Genomic DNA, 15,505 nt, shown 5'->3' on the forward strand with positions numbered 1-15,505 from the left:
TATTAATTACGATTATGATTGGAGTAGAATTTATATAGTTTTCTGGACTATAATAGCAAAACAAACAAGCTCTTCCTCTTTTTGAAATATTAAATTTGAGCGGGAAAAGATCGAGACTCGACTATCACTGTCTTGATAGTCGATTTCCTGTTTTCACTCCTACTGATATCGATCTCATATTCTCGATAGCTTGATTCGATAAACAAAAAACAAATCGCCATTTTTAGATTTTTATGATCAGTGCAGCTCAAGACTACTGTACATTTATTTTTAAATTTCGAGTTTCATCTAAGATTTTTTCAGTATATCAATCAACAATCAATAATCAATAATATTGATATTTTTAATTCATTGACTTGTTAATCAGCTATTTTAGACACTAGGGTTGGGAGTTGTTAGGAAAAGACAATATTGGAAGTACAGTAGGTTTGTCGCTTTAGTTATTGAATCATAAATTCCAATTTGAAAATGACAGATGGAACAACAATTTTGAGAAGAAATCGTCCTGGAACAAAAGCCAAGGTACTTTTACTTCTATTCTTTATTCTATTTACGTTAATTACTCTTATAATGGAATAGACTAACCTAAAATTAGCCTATGCCAGATTGAACTTTAGGAAACCTGCTTAAATGTTTAATTTGTAAAATCGGTGTAGTTCTAGGTCTAGTTCCTTTATGCCTGTCATCAAATTTTTGGTTGAATTGATTCAGGATATTATAATGATCTCAAAAACTTAAACGGCGGTCTCTATTGTTTTGATGACAGACATTAGGCCTGGACTATAGCCGTAAAAGCTTGTAATTTTATACTTTCAGGTATTTCAATCATTTAAAGTTATGTATTTTATGTAGCCTATGATTTAGAAGCAGTAGACATAATTTTAAGTGTTTACTTGAATTGAAAACGTAGCCTACATTAGGTTAGAATCTCAGTTTTATAAAACTAGCTGCTTTGTTATTATGCGGACATTCAAGCTCATTTGTAGTGAAACAGACTGTACTTTGAGTGCATCAGATAGAGCATAAGTTTCAATTAATTTTTACACATTAATATTTATATACATTTTTATGCTTGTTTCAGGACTTCTACAATTGGCCCGATGAGCCATTTGAAGAGATGGATAGTACATTAGCTGTTCAGCAGTACATTCAGCAACAAATTAGACGTGACCCATCTAACATTGACGAAATTCTCACGCCACCAGAGTCACAAGATGTTGGTGTATGGAAATATGAACATTTGAGGTAATTTTAATTGATCAAAAACTTTTACATTAAATTAATAATTGTTATCTTTTATTGCCTTTTCATGTTTTATCATTTAGTTTTTTGAAACATTTTCTTTTATTCCCACATCAGCACTTAGCCTGTGCGTCGGTAATAGAATTAATGAAAAACATCATTCGAAAAATCATGCTTAACGGCGGGATTAGAATCCACGAGCCAAGCAATCCAGCAGACGAAAGGTTGTATCACCCATACACCCCAAACCACTAAACTAATTTGACTGACTAGGTTTTAAATAGAATTAAAAGTTATATTCTGTTTTTTTTTTTAAACAAAATTAAAATAAAACTATTGAAAGGTCAATGAGTCTCATAATCATTATCATCCCTTTTGAATAGGTTCCACAATCATGCTATTGCTCCACAAGGATATAATGTTGGAAAATATAATTATTGGGAACAATATTGGTTTACTCTGAATGATCACTTCTTTCATTTTTTCTACCTCATAAATTGAAAAGAGTTTCCAAGTTTTGGCGTTTTCCAAACATTACATTCAAATCAAAACCTTTTCAATGCTCATATCGGAATTAGCCCAATAAACCTCATACCGAATTAAAGTGATATTCACGTTCTAAAGTCTTAATCTAATTTGGGCTATTATAACATAGGATGCAGGCATGGTCAAGCATGACTAAGTGCGCAGATGAGAACATAATCTGGAAAGAGCCAAAGAAACACGTTGTGAGGTGCCTGTAGCTGCTCACACTGAATGCCACCAGCAAGTACACGCGTTCAGTGTGAGTTATAGGCTACCTTTTTCCAGATTTTATTTTTAATTTGGTCATGCATGACCACACGTGTTCTCACACATACCTGCATCCAATGTAATCATGCTTATCCTTGTCTGTCACTGGGCAAAGCAGATGGCTCCGTAATCTTCCAATTCCACATCGTTGCCAAGTTGCCAAAAATCTTTGTAGAAATACAATGAACTCCCAGAATATTCAATGTTTCATTCAATCATGAAAAGACATATTTTCCTAATAAATATTTGATTTATAATTGATTATTATCAACAAGAATCAACAGTCAATATTAGAACAGATGTAAGTGGATGACTTCAATGACATCTATCAACTATAATAGTATGTGGTGCGAACGTAAAAGACAGTGATTCTATGAAATCCACCAACTTTGATACGCGAATTTCACTATAGATTATATCTAGCCTAATTATAGGTAGTGTGATACCTTACTACCTATAATTAGGTTAGATATAAGCCTAATCTATAGTGAGATTCGCGTTTCAAAGTTTCCTTTGAAGCCAATGGATTGAAAATATTGGTAAGACCCCAAAAATGATATGCAGTATGCGCTCTGTAGATGAGCCCCAAGCACCTGCAGTAAAGGTGGTGGGTTTCAACATAGACACAAATCTATCCTGGAGTGTTCATGTCGAGAATATGTGTACAAGGTTGTCGAGATCAACGTTTGTCTTTAGAAGACTAAAAGAACAGCTGTCAACCCAGCATCTAAGAGTGGTTTCTTTTGCTCTAGTTCAGAGTCATCTAGCTTATGGCCTACCTTTGTGGTGTCACACAGCCCACCTCAAACATCTACTGCTGTACCAGAAGAGAGCAATTAGAGCTAGTTTTCGTAAGAATCAGCAAGACACTTGTAGACCTCTGTTTATTCGACTCAATATTTTAACAGTATTTAACTTGTATATACCAAGCTCTGTACTTTATATAAAAAAGAAGATGTCTTATGCTCAGAGGTCCCAGATACATAGTTTCAATACACGATCCAGTCAGATGTTGCATCTGCGAAGATGTAAAACACAAATCATATAGAACATGCTTTGTAAGTGGTGTCAATTTATTTATCAAGCTTCCTGCTGGAGCCAAGAATGTGTATGATAAAGCTTTAAAAAGTAAATTGTTTAGTTATTTAACTTAGTTGAAAGGCCCTATTACTCGATAGAAGAATTTTTCAACTCCAACTGTGATATTACATTTTAGTTTATAGTGCCTAAATGGATTGTATTTTATGCATTTTTTTATAATTATTTATTCAATTTACTCTTCAAGTGGAGATTACTTGACAACTTGTGTGTAAATTTATGTTTGAAGAGGTCTTATATTCATCTATGGATCAAATCATCTTATATTCATCTGTGGATCATATATGATCTATGGATCATAAATGAATTAGTATTATTATTATTTAATAATTAATTTTCCTTATTCGTAGGCAATACCAAATTTACCGTGTCATCGGATGGGCACGTTAAACTTGGTGGCGGCTGAACTATGACAATCGTAAGGCCCATTGACGGCTTAAATAATCGTATATTCAGACGAGGTGGGACCTTCTTGCAAAAGACTCCCCACCTACAAAAGCTATACGAATTCACTTTTTACCAGATTTACCAGTTATTTCTTCCCGATAATTTTGTATCTACTATTTAATGTGTTTGTGGTTGTTTGCAGGCAATTTTGTATGGAGTTGAACGGTTTGGCAGTTCAGCTGCAGGGTGAATGTCATCCGGGAATCTGCAAGCAGATGACAGCCACCGAGCAGTGGATATTTCTGTGCGCCGCACACAAAACGCCCAAAGAATGTCCGGCCATCGATTACACCAGGCACACGCTTGATGGAGCTGCTTGCCTACTAAATAGCAACAAATATTTCCCTAGCAGGTAAAACCGACAGCTTTATCAATTCATTCCCTAATCAAATCAACGCTGAAACTAAAGATAGATTTAAACCCGGTTTCTAGGACAATTATTAAATCTATAGGACTATTAAATCTATATATTCAATGATCTATATCCAACCCATTTAACCTATAGATTTAATGGTCGATTAAATTTAAAGTGTCCTAGAATCATGGTCTGATTCCATTCACCTTTATTTCTCAAATTTGTGTGTTGTAGTGAAGGTAATGTTGGTAGATATTCGTATTGAATAAAACGACTTGAAACTGTCACAGTTTATTAAAACATTCCAAAAATCTTGTTTTCTGTAATAAGTGAATGGTTGTGACAAAGTCGTTTCTTTCATACGTTTTTATTAATCTGCCAGATTTAGAATAGTCAAAATCACGAAAATTAGTAAATTTATAATTTTAAAGTCATTTCTAAGAGTCCAAAAAACACCAAATAGGCCTAAATATAGGAGTAAATTAGAAAGTACCATGGATGGTTCTAATCTACAAATCATTTACTGCTTGAAGTATTGTTTTGTTAATCATATTCTTGTCTAACTGGAAACTAATATTTTGTTTCAGTAAACTGTAGATGACGATACATCTAATCAATTCTCTATATTATTCAGTTTACTTCCATATTCCAATTTATTACAATCTGAACCTTGAACTGTTGTTATTGTGTTGACATAGATTATTTATAATCCGAACACATAGTTCGCTTTTCATAGTTAATAATCTTATCTTATCTGTCGGCAAAGTGTATTTCATGAAGCTATCGATTTGTTCAAGTATTCTAGTTATTTTTACATATTTCAAACCTTTGTTCATATTTTGTATATCCATAACTTATTTGTACATGATTATGTTCGAGCTCAGTATTGAGAAATTTCATTTCAATTGGCATAAGTTAATTTATGCAATCATCAAGTTGAATATGTAATATAAGTTATGGTTTCAAATTTCAAACGTTGTTATTTTGTTTATTATGTTGATTAAATGTATATTTCTAAATGAGAATTTTCGAGCTCTGTGTGTACTTAACTATATAGCACCATTTATTGTAATTTGTACCAGTTTAAATTCGATGTTTCTATTTTCCATGCGTTAGATTTGTGTCGTGAATAAACTTATTTTCAGTTTTTCATTTGAAGTAGAGTTATTTTATTTATTTGATTGCAGAGTCAGTATCAAAGATTCTTCAGTGACAAAACTTGGTTCGGTATGCCGCAGAGTCTATAGGATATTCTCACATGCATTCTTCCACCATCGGGTTATCTATGATGATTTCGAGGTAAATTAGTATGACTTCAACTAATTATTTTAATTTCTCACCCCAGGTAATATCGTTATGGGAATGGATGTGCTGTACTGTATAACACCATAGAGAAAAGATAGTATAAGGAGGTATAGGACGTTTGTGTTCCAAATTTCACTTTTAACTCAAGCCGATAGTCCTAGTAGTTATTTTTCTTGAAGCTATGAGACGCTGGTAGTCTCTCATACTGTGTCGTTCTTACAAAACCAGTTTATTTTGGACAATAGACAGTAGTCGACAGTAATCGGCTTGAGTTAACATTAATAATCGACTTTTACTTCGGCAGTAATCAGAATTTAGAAACATACCGTCCTGTACCATGGTATATCTTCTTATACTATCTGATCTCTATGATAGTACACCTACTTCATACTTCTGGTGTTTTCGCCACGGTCCAAAGTTTGGGGAATCCTCTATCGATAAGTACGATTGAGTCAATACATTGTATTGATATAGCATGAGTACGAGTGAGTATCAAGTCCCAATTCCAAAACTGGTAAAAATCTACCGAAACAAGTATAAAAATGGGTGAGTGGTTGGCTCATCAATTGGAAAAAAATATTCGCTCACATTAGTTTATAAATGTCATGCTCTTTGATGAAAAATAGACGTTCCGAACAAGGTCTATATATACAGGTCATGACACAATCCCATGATGCATTGTAAAACGCCATTTTATGGGTTTCTAGTTCACCAATTTTCAAATTTATCAGGTGTTATCGTTATAGATTGATCAACATGATGTGTTATTTTGTTATATTGTTCAAGGAATATTGCTTGGCTTTGAATTGTAAAATAAATTCTTCCAACAGAATAATAATATTTAGATTCAAACTAGGAACTGAATTTTTGATTTAATTGATTGTGAACTTCAAACTGTTTTTGAGGTTAGCCTCTTGTCCCATTGCCTTATGAATCATAACAAGTTACAAGAATAAGAACAAATTTTATTAATAAAAAAATGAATATTATTGAACCATTTATTATTGAAATTTCATTATTAAAAAATCGAAAACCATAATTTACATATTATCTGAACCAGATATTGTTTTTATAAAGCATAATGCATGATTTTGTTTATGAGCAGATTGTATTTTCAAATGTACCGCCATAAAGGCCTCCCATAATGGCCACTCCATAAGGAACACGAGTGTCATGACCTGTATTTATAGACCTTGGTTCCGAGCAATAGCAGTGCTGCTTTCTAGTGTTCAGAATTATATTCTTACGTTACTCTAGAGGTACCTATACCTTTCCTGATACAATCTTATGTTCGATTGCGTTACAATAAGTTTGGACAGATGCTAGCAGCATCCACCACATATGCAGGACATTTCCAGCCCTTTCTATTGATGCAAAGAGGAGTAACATTGAAAGATGTCAGAAGTTTGTTTAAATTCCTGGAGAATGAAGAACAACGAAATTGGTATGAAAACCTCTTCACAACAACACTCCCACAAGAAGTTACAACCAATGAATTTAATCAGTCAGAAGAATCCGAATCAGATGCTGAAATGGAAATAGTTATTCATGAAAGTACTTCAACTAATCCTGAAGAGCTAGAAGCGATAGACATGAATGTATTAGAAGAAGACTATGGAACATATCTTTACACTGCTATTGAGACCCAATACATGTAAGGTACAGAAGGCATACATTTACCCATTTCAATTTTTATCATTAAAAATAACTTTTATATGACATACTTCCTTTTTTCATTTGCAATTCTTATTCTTATTATAGTGGAAAACTTTTGTTTTCTATGCAATCTATGCAATAAGGACTTCAGTGATATGGATCTATGCAAGAAGGGCGGCTTCAAGCCTTTCTAGTTCTGATTGTCATTGGCCCATATGAATAAAACCAGAGCAAATGCTCATGAGCAAAAGCATGGAGCATAAGGTTTTGCTCATGAGCAAAAGATAGAAGCAAAAGCATTTGCTCATTTTTATATGAATAAGCTTTACCTTATACTCTTACCTTATGCTCCTGAACTCTGGAGCACATGCTCACGTATTTTAAAGATTTTTCATCAGCTGATTCTCTTTTTTAGCCTTACTTTGTTTTTATAGCTCACGGAAGCGCTAAATATGCAAGTAGGGTGCACCGCTAGAGTTCGCGTCGTCTGCTCTGTTTTCTATTTATGAATAGAGTTTTAGGTTAGTTGAGTTTAGAATTTTGAAATAATAGCATGAAAAAAATGTCTTCTCTATAATAATCTTCAGCATATTCTTATTTCTTATAATAGCCTTCTTATAATCGTCTACACTCTCATCTTCTTAAATGCCTATTTCCTATTTTGTGATGGCTATCTTTATAACAGCTAGGTACAGCTATCTTTTGTATTTATTCTTTTGTAGGGATAATGGTGATATATATCATGGTTGAATCTAAAAAGAGTTATATAGTTCTCAACTATTGGTTGTGATCGTATCTGGTATAGTTTCCTCTTCCTCATACGAATTAGTTGAGCCATTTTACTATGAGCAAAAGGTGATAGCTGCTCTAGACTAGACTCACCTTTTTTGAAGCATTTGCTTCAAAAGTTGAGCAAATGCTCTAGTTTATTCATACAATTTTGAGCAAAAGCTTTTACTTTTGAGCAAATGCTCAAACTATTTTTTTGATGAGCATGAGCAAAAGGTTTTGCTCACGTTTATTCATAGAAAATGAAGCAAATGCTCAATATTTTAGAAGTATAAGCAAATGCTCAACTTTATTCATATGGCCCATTGAGTATTCACATGAACAAGAACAGTACAATAATTATAATGATTAAAAAGTTGAAATTTCAATTTAATTCAGGGTGAAACCCAAAATAAAAGGTTTTGGGTGAGAAAAAAGGTCTAATGATTTGAAAACTTTGTAACTTGTTTTCTCAAAATGAAGGTTTGCTTCCTAACGCCGTTCTTGCATAGAGCTCCTCAATATGTTGAACTCTAATAAATATTGTAATATTCATATTTATTGAGTAGTCTACTTTTTGTGTAGCAGTTGTTTATATTGTGGTAGACATGCCTATTGAAAAATATTTGAAATGATTACAATCACTTATTCATTTAATTAACTAGAGGGATCACCAGAGATTAATGATTCTATAATAGCCAAACCTAGTTTCTTGTCACTATTTTAATAAATAAGTGGTTGCGGCAAACTCGATTTTTTCAAAGATGTTCCAATAAGAGCTAATAATTGTGTTTAGAGATTGATGAATTGGTTCATTGGAGATTGAAAAATCATTTTCTAGTTCTATAGGTTTAATTTGACTAATACATGATGTAGGTAGTTTTTAGTTTTGTAGTGAATGGTTGGTTATTCATCTATCGTGAAATTTTCATTAAACGTAAATTTTGTTGACTTGCAGAATGAAACGCACCTGTGCAAGCGGTTTTCCAGATTCGTGTTCAAGTACGACCTGATGCCAATGAACAACCTGATCGTGCCAGTTCCCAGTGATGAGGACGGCTCGACTGAAGAACTGCAAAACTTCATTTGAGAATGAAATTACCAACGAACTTGGCTGAATTGTTCATAGGACACTAAAGTGTGGACACTAGTGTATTATCACGAAGCAAGGACTGTATAGCTGTAAGTCTATATTATATTTTTAAGATTATTATATATGTACAGTAAGAAAAGGCCGTTCTTATAAACGATTCTTAGAACTGTCTTAGTGAAGCACGCTTCAGTTGCCTAGCGACCAATAACAGGAACCAATCAGAAACATTGAACTTGCTATTAGGGTCTTTCTGATTGGTGCACCAAAGCGTGCTCACGTTAAAACATTTTGTTTACAAAGACGATAAAACTACAGTTATTATGTATACAGTGACTTTAGGTAGAACATGTGTGTAACATTATGTGCGAATGCTATTTATGGTAAGACCAAGTTATTCGTGGTCTATAATGAGTGTGTGTTTCAGTGAGTGTATTGTATAATACGTATGAGAGTAATACTCTATCAAAATGATCACTTGCTAGGTTCAACAATAAACTTCACTTGAAATTAATGGAAAACTAACATTGATTTCATAAATATATATTATTTAATCATGTTTTGTCCGCTTTCTAGATTCATAAATTATATAGTCCTACATTTAGTTACTTGTGAGGTGACCCCCTGAAATTAATCCCCTGAATATATATTTGATGTTCCCTCCCAATTCATAATATATCCATGCTACTCTTGTATTTAGTATGAATACCGTACTGGTTTTCTAATCATGTGAAAGTATAATATAATCGCTTGTAATTATAAAGGATCATAACTATTGTGAAAATACTCTTGTATTGTGCATGAAAAAGTTTTCTACCAATGTGGAAATGTATATATTAAAGTATCCATAATCATTATTAAAATTTCAGTTTTTTATTTAAAGCTTTTATTCAAATTTTACTTGCAGCTCTCTTTAAAGGAAACTCGGTCTTATTTATTTCTAAATTTCATTTAATAAACAAAAAGATTTATCAAAACATGCTTTAAAAACCACGACGAAAAGTGTGTTGCCGTAGCTGAGTTATAGTGAGTTCCACGTTATAATGGCAGTATTTGATTAGCATTGGTGTTGCTATCCTAGTCTATCATTCGACAAAGCAGATAGCGCTATCCTTTTCTAGCTAAACAACTTTTCCACATCGGTTTTTTAACAATTTAGAAATATAATTAACAAAATATTTTATTTCAATTATGAAAATTTATTATTTAATCATTAGTAATTTTCTTGACGAATAAAAGTAGAAATAATTATTTCAAACAAGAACGCACAGTTAATAATACATAAGATATACAGGTATAGCTATCCTCTGTATAAGGCAGTGGTAAGGCAGAGAATCGTAACGCTGTTCGCCTATGCCATTATAACGTGGACTTCACTATAGAACACATGCTACTGCATCTTGCAGTATATAAACGAGCGGCTAAAAGCAATTACTAGGGGCGTCATATTTAATGAGGTTAGGATTATGGTTGGTAACTTTATTAACCATAGTTAGTTATATAGTTACTGTAGCGTATTAGGGAGGAGTTAGTTGAAGGTTAAGGTTAGGGGTTTGGATTTTACTTGGTTCTATTTTGTCTTGAAGTTGATTGTACTGCACTCTGGAGCAGTGGGTGTTCACTGCAAGGGCAATGCATTTTGAAAGCCAGTTAGTCTAAAAACGCATTTCCTACCGAATAATAGTCGATAATAAAGTCATGGTTTTATTTATAATAATAGCTTGTGATTTTAAAACCTCTGGTCTCTGTAATTACAGGTATCATCTTATCAAGCTCTATTTCTGAAAACAGGTTGCAAAATTAATTAATTAACATTTATTATCAAATTTTATTATTTCATAACATTAACATATCGATAAACTTCATATAACAATAATTTAAACAGACAATAGTTCTAGAAGTGTTATTTATTAAATAAAAGATTTTATACAGGTAGAGTTTTGAGTAGTAATCTCCCGAACTCAATTATATCTTAGTAGTTGCACAAAGTGAGAATAGAGTAGATCTTCTTACTATGTGGCACTAATGACAAAATCAATAAATATGCACTCGTTCAGTAAATAAAGTTTTTTACAAATACTGTTCAACTTTTAGTAGTAGTCTATCTGATAAACCAAACTAGTATTCTCTTTTGCTAGAGACTAGATGACATGGGAAAGTGGGGTATTGATACTATAAAGTTCTTCTCATCAACTTCAAGAAATAAAGATAATTTTCATCTAACACTTTAGTCAATAGTGGACCATATTTTTCAATGTTTTTAATCAAACTTTATTAGTGAATTGACTCATCTCAAACATTTCAACTTTGAATGTAACCTTTCTAAGCGACTTGATTAACAATCAAGTGAGTGAGTATAAGAAATAAGTATAATAGGCTACCTACTCCTTAATGTGTAGAAGATCAGCAATGTCACTATTGGCCAAATCAAGTACGGTATTTGAATTTAATTTCACATCCATTAATTACAATGAATCTTAGCCTTCATAGTCTATTAATATTATTTGACTCATTACTTTTACAATATTTTACGCTACTATAAGTGAGAAAATCATTGAAAAAATTCATCAACTTTTCACAATCATGGATCTATTAAATTGTAACTTTGGATCTTGAACGTTGCCTTTCCAGAATTTTATTATAAAAATTCACTCGCAACCTTAATCTAGTTTAATTTAATTGAATAGTTTTTACAAAATTTGAATAATTATTAAATTTAGTTACGTTCGTAAAGAAACTATTATCATTGTTTTTGGTGGCTTAGTGGAACTTAGAACCGAAATGAAAGTAGGAAATAATATTAATTATTATATTCTAAATTATTTATTTATATAATAAAAGCTTAATAACACAGACATAAATAGCTATTTAAATTACAACTATTATAATATACACTGAGCAGATCACTTCTGTATAAAAGGGACGGTTTTGAAATACATAACAACTTATTTATTTGTACAATAATTATTTATCAGTTGTTTATTCATCAATCTCTTTTGTCGTGGTTTGATAATCTGTCTGTGAAAGGATTGACTGTACAGCCGAGGATATCCCCAAACCTGCCCGCTGTGTATTCTTCTAAATCATCTGTAAAAAAATGTCAATTTGTTGAAGTTTTGATTTTCAAAAAAAGTATTTCTAGTTTTTAAAATAAGTGTTTTACAAGCATAACTAACCCATTAATTATTGTATTTTTTTCTTTAAGGCTATTTTTGAATATAAATCTGAGTACTCTTTTTAAATTATTTCGTCACGACAGATTCGGCTACTAAAGCAATTTTCAGTCTTGAAAATGGCATTAGGAGCCGAAACATGTCGTGACGAAATAATTTAAATGCCATTTTCAAGACATGAAAATTGCATTAGTAGCCGAAACATGTCGTGAAGAAATAATTTAAATGCCATTTTAATAACGCCATTTTCAAGACTTGAAAATTGCATTAGTAGCCGAAACATGTCGTGACGAAATAATTTAAATGCCATTTTCAAGACTTGAAAATTGCATTAGTAGCAATCAATAATTTAAAAAGAGTACGCAGATTTATATTTTTATTTATATTCTAATTCATTAAGTTTACTTACAGTAAGATATTCTGCCGCACTCCTGTGCATCTATTGATTTAAACCACCTGTCCAATTCCTCGTTTGGCAATCGGCAGAATAATCTCATCACAAATTTGAAATCTTCCTTGTTGAGATGTTCGTCCTTGTCCCCACACAACTGAAAAATAGAAACTCCCACTTTTAGTCTTACAGAAACCAAAAACCGATTTATTTAGCATTCTACATGAAGCCTTGCGCACATCAATGCGATTCGCATGACTGCGACGGGAGCAGGAAAATTGTTAACCTGTGGTTGAAAGGTTAAAATCGTCGCCGTCATGTGAACCGCAGTTATCTGTGCCAGGCTTAGATTGGTTTGATTCTCCGATACTTTTCCAAATTGTTATATATTTTTGAGGACGTATTATTGTGTTGAAAAATAGATGTTTGTTAATAAAAAATGTTTCAAGTAAAGACTCAAATTCCTTACAAATTTCAAAATTAAGCATTATAATAATAATTATTACTATCATCTCATACTCAGTTATTGAATATGCTCTCAGATATTTCCTTCCACTTTTTGTACAACTTGTAATGAATTAGTAGGGATTATAGGAGGATATATCTTTCATGAATCCCTTAGCTGAGTTTGCACGAAACTTGTCAACAGAATGTTTTTTTCTAGTCTTTATAGCGTCATGTGTTTGCCAAGTTATGCTCAATCTTATAGAATTTATAAGGACGGGGAAAACATTTTGTTGACCACTTTGGTGTAAACGCAGCTCTACTTTATTACAGTACTAGCAGGTAACTCGTACTCCGCAAGGGTCTAATTAATAACTTGACAAAATGAAAACTTGACTTACTGAAATCTCAGAGAATTTAAAATAGACCTATAACCATCCTCTGTAGATTAAGAACGTATATGCAAAATTGCAAGTTGAGTAGAGTGAGTACTGCAAATGAGTTGAGTAGTTCAGACGTGATGATGCGTCATTCCTGAATTTCCTCTCCCATCTATAAGCCAATTCTTCTCTTCAATTATAGATTATAAAACTGTATAAATGAAACCTAATTACTTACCTGGAACGCTATATGGAACATATCCTCTTTACTGCACGCTTTTGATATAATGAGTGCTGTTAGAAGGTATTCTCTCGAATTTATTCGTTCTCCATCTCCCTGAAATCATACAAAAAGTTGAATTAGGAAAACCCAAATTTTCATTACAAATTTGAAAGAAGTTGTAATATAGTTAGTTTTGTGAAGTATTAGGGCATACAAGGTTTTTCTACTTTTTATCCTATAATAGACAGTAGACTGTTGATATGTTGACGTTATAATAACGTGATATATTTTTATATTCTCGTTCATTTATCAACAGTAAATTAAAATACGGAAAATTCAACGCTTTCAATCTCTTGATTTTCTTGAAACAGTAGCCTACTATTACTGCTACATCTGCAATTGGAATGTATTATCAAAAAATAAATCTGTTATATTAAAATGAAAAACTACCTTAATAAATACATTGAACAGTTGTCGGACGGCTGGCTCGTGAGGTGGGACTTCCAAAAAAGTTGAGAACTCCTCCAGGTTCAGCCATTTTGTTCCCTCGGCCGACAAACTGTTGTTATTGGTGGCGACTAGATACTCTTCGACTCGTCTCCGTGTTAATCTGAAATATTATTCATGACTCAGTGCCAGAACAAATCAAACTATGATCAGTTTTCAAGTAATACCATAGGCTTATCAAATACCACTTCTAACTTCCAGGCTCCTACCTATGTTGATAACCTCGGTTAAATATTTTTGATGGAGAAAAGGTGATTTCAGAATAACATGGCAACATAATGAAATAAAAATGACTTTGGAATTTTTTACATGGCAGCAGTTAGGAATTAGAAAAACATATATAGCACAACTCTGGCCATTGTTAAGTTATCTAATTGTAAATACATTTAAAAATAGATTGTTCAGGTAAACAAGTCGATTAATTAATGTTATTTGGTCCAATTCCACAATAAATGTATGATAGATAAAATGTATTTTAGATGTATGATAGATAAAAATGTATTTTTCAAATGCTTAGTATAAATCAAAATTCGTCAAGCATGTTGACATAACTTGAAAATTATTTGTTAACTCAATTTTCTATGAACGTTGACATAGTTTGATCGTTTCTTTCGATTTTTCATGGAATATTATGAAAAATTCGACATTACAACTTGATTTTATAAAGTAGCATAAACAATTTTAGTGAGCTGAAACCAAAAAAATGTAAGATTAATCTGTTCTTGTCATTCAACTTGTTTCTTGTGATACAATCAAATCACGGGTTCGATTCCCCTTTCGATCGACATTTTTTATCATCTCTCGACTCATTATTCAGTAGTTAGAAACATTGAGCATCAGAAGAAGAAAAGTTTTGGAGAAAGAGAAATGTCGTGCACTCACCCCAAACGTATTCTGTACTTGTGTGTCTGCATAAGTTGAGAATTTTGGTCCAATCCGAGTGCTTTGGCTTTTGCTGCTAATTGACAATCATCATAGGTGTAGTCCAAGCAAGGTACTCCGAGGGCCCTAATAGTAACAAATTCAGTAAATCATTAATATTAGAAAACAATATTTAGTTAATTATGTTTACTGTACCCCTATTGAATGTAAAATTACAATTATATAATTCAATTACAAATATTTAATTGGATGAGGATAAAAATTCATTTCAATGAGAATATATTGAGTAACATATTGGGTGAATAACCGATTGGTTAGTGTGTTAAGTTATTTAATCACTTCGAAGTGGAGTACACTGTGAACCTTACTACTGTTGAAATCGCGTAAGACCAGATCTAGCTGCACATTCCTGTATTTCAGACCCACTTGATAATATAATGAAGTTTACTTTAACAAATTGAATAGTAATAAATTGAGGCCATTTTAGAATACAGTTTTTAAAGGAATGTTTAATAATACCGTAACTACGTAACTACGTGGGCATACAAGGAAAATCCACTAAGTCCATAAAAATGAATTTTTCAGGATATCAATTTCTAATTTCTAACATGAATCATAATTTTCTTATAGTGATTTTACACAAAATAATTTCATACTGCAAGAATTGAAATATTCTTCATTTGTTTAATAATTAATTATTAAACATTCATATTTTATAGAATTAATTGAAAGCTAATGATAAATTAAAGTTT

The 15,505-nt window shown here is 32.1% G+C and overlaps 2 protein-coding genes across 4 annotated transcripts in view; one reads left to right on the plus strand and one right to left on the minus strand.

Annotated features, from left to right (window-relative positions):
• The first annotated feature begins 197 nt into the window (after positions 1-197).
• Positions 198-9,635, plus strand: LOC111047310 (MOB-like protein phocein). Its single transcript, XM_022333033.2, has 5 exons — positions 198-522; positions 1,082-1,245; positions 3,722-3,931; positions 5,122-5,233; positions 8,622-9,635. The coding sequence occupies exons 1-5, from the start codon at positions 469-471 to the stop codon at positions 8,751-8,753; spliced, it is 672 nt and encodes a 223-aa protein (XP_022188725.1). The 5' UTR covers positions 198-468; the 3' UTR covers positions 8,754-9,635.
• A 696-nt stretch (positions 9,636-10,331) lies between these two features.
• The window catches only part of LOC111047308 (lysophosphatidylcholine acyltransferase), a 39,363-nt gene continuing 34,189 nt past the window's right edge, over positions 10,332-15,505 (minus strand). For 2 of the 3 annotated variants that reach the window (XM_039428531.1, XM_039428530.1), the window contains exons 7-11: positions 14,754-14,879; positions 13,815-13,974; positions 13,380-13,478; positions 12,336-12,474; positions 10,332-11,840 (exon numbers count right to left, since the gene is read on the minus strand). In XM_039428531.1, the coding sequence (XP_039284465.1) occupies positions 11,740-11,840; positions 12,336-12,474; positions 13,380-13,478; positions 13,815-13,974; positions 14,754-14,879 (625 nt within the window). In that variant the 3' untranslated portion in view covers positions 10,332-11,739. Of the gene's footprint in view, positions 11,841-12,189; positions 12,475-13,379; positions 13,479-13,814; positions 13,975-14,753; positions 14,880-15,505 lie in introns of those variants that run through there. The other variant, XM_039428532.1, reaches the window with a different exon arrangement.

Source organism: Nilaparvata lugens, chromosome 5 (genome assembly GCF_014356525.2).
Source record: "Nilaparvata lugens isolate BPH chromosome 5, ASM1435652v1, whole genome shotgun sequence".
Lineage (NCBI taxonomy): Eukaryota > Metazoa > Arthropoda > Insecta > Hemiptera > Delphacidae > Nilaparvata > Nilaparvata lugens.

Bases quoted from the DNA above. Each gene is read 5' to 3' on its own strand.
- LOC111047310 (XM_022333033.2), top strand. From the start codon at position 469: ATGACAGATGGAACAACAATTTTGAGAAGAAATCGTCCTGGAACAAAA. The intron at 523-1,081 runs GTACTTTTACTT...TGCTTGTTTCAG, and splicing joins GTCCTGGAACAAAAGCCAAG to GACTTCTACAATTGGCCCGA. The intron at 5,234-8,621 runs GTAAATTAGTAT...GTTGACTTGCAG, and splicing joins TTATCTATGATGATTTCGAG to AATGAAACGCACCTGTGCAA.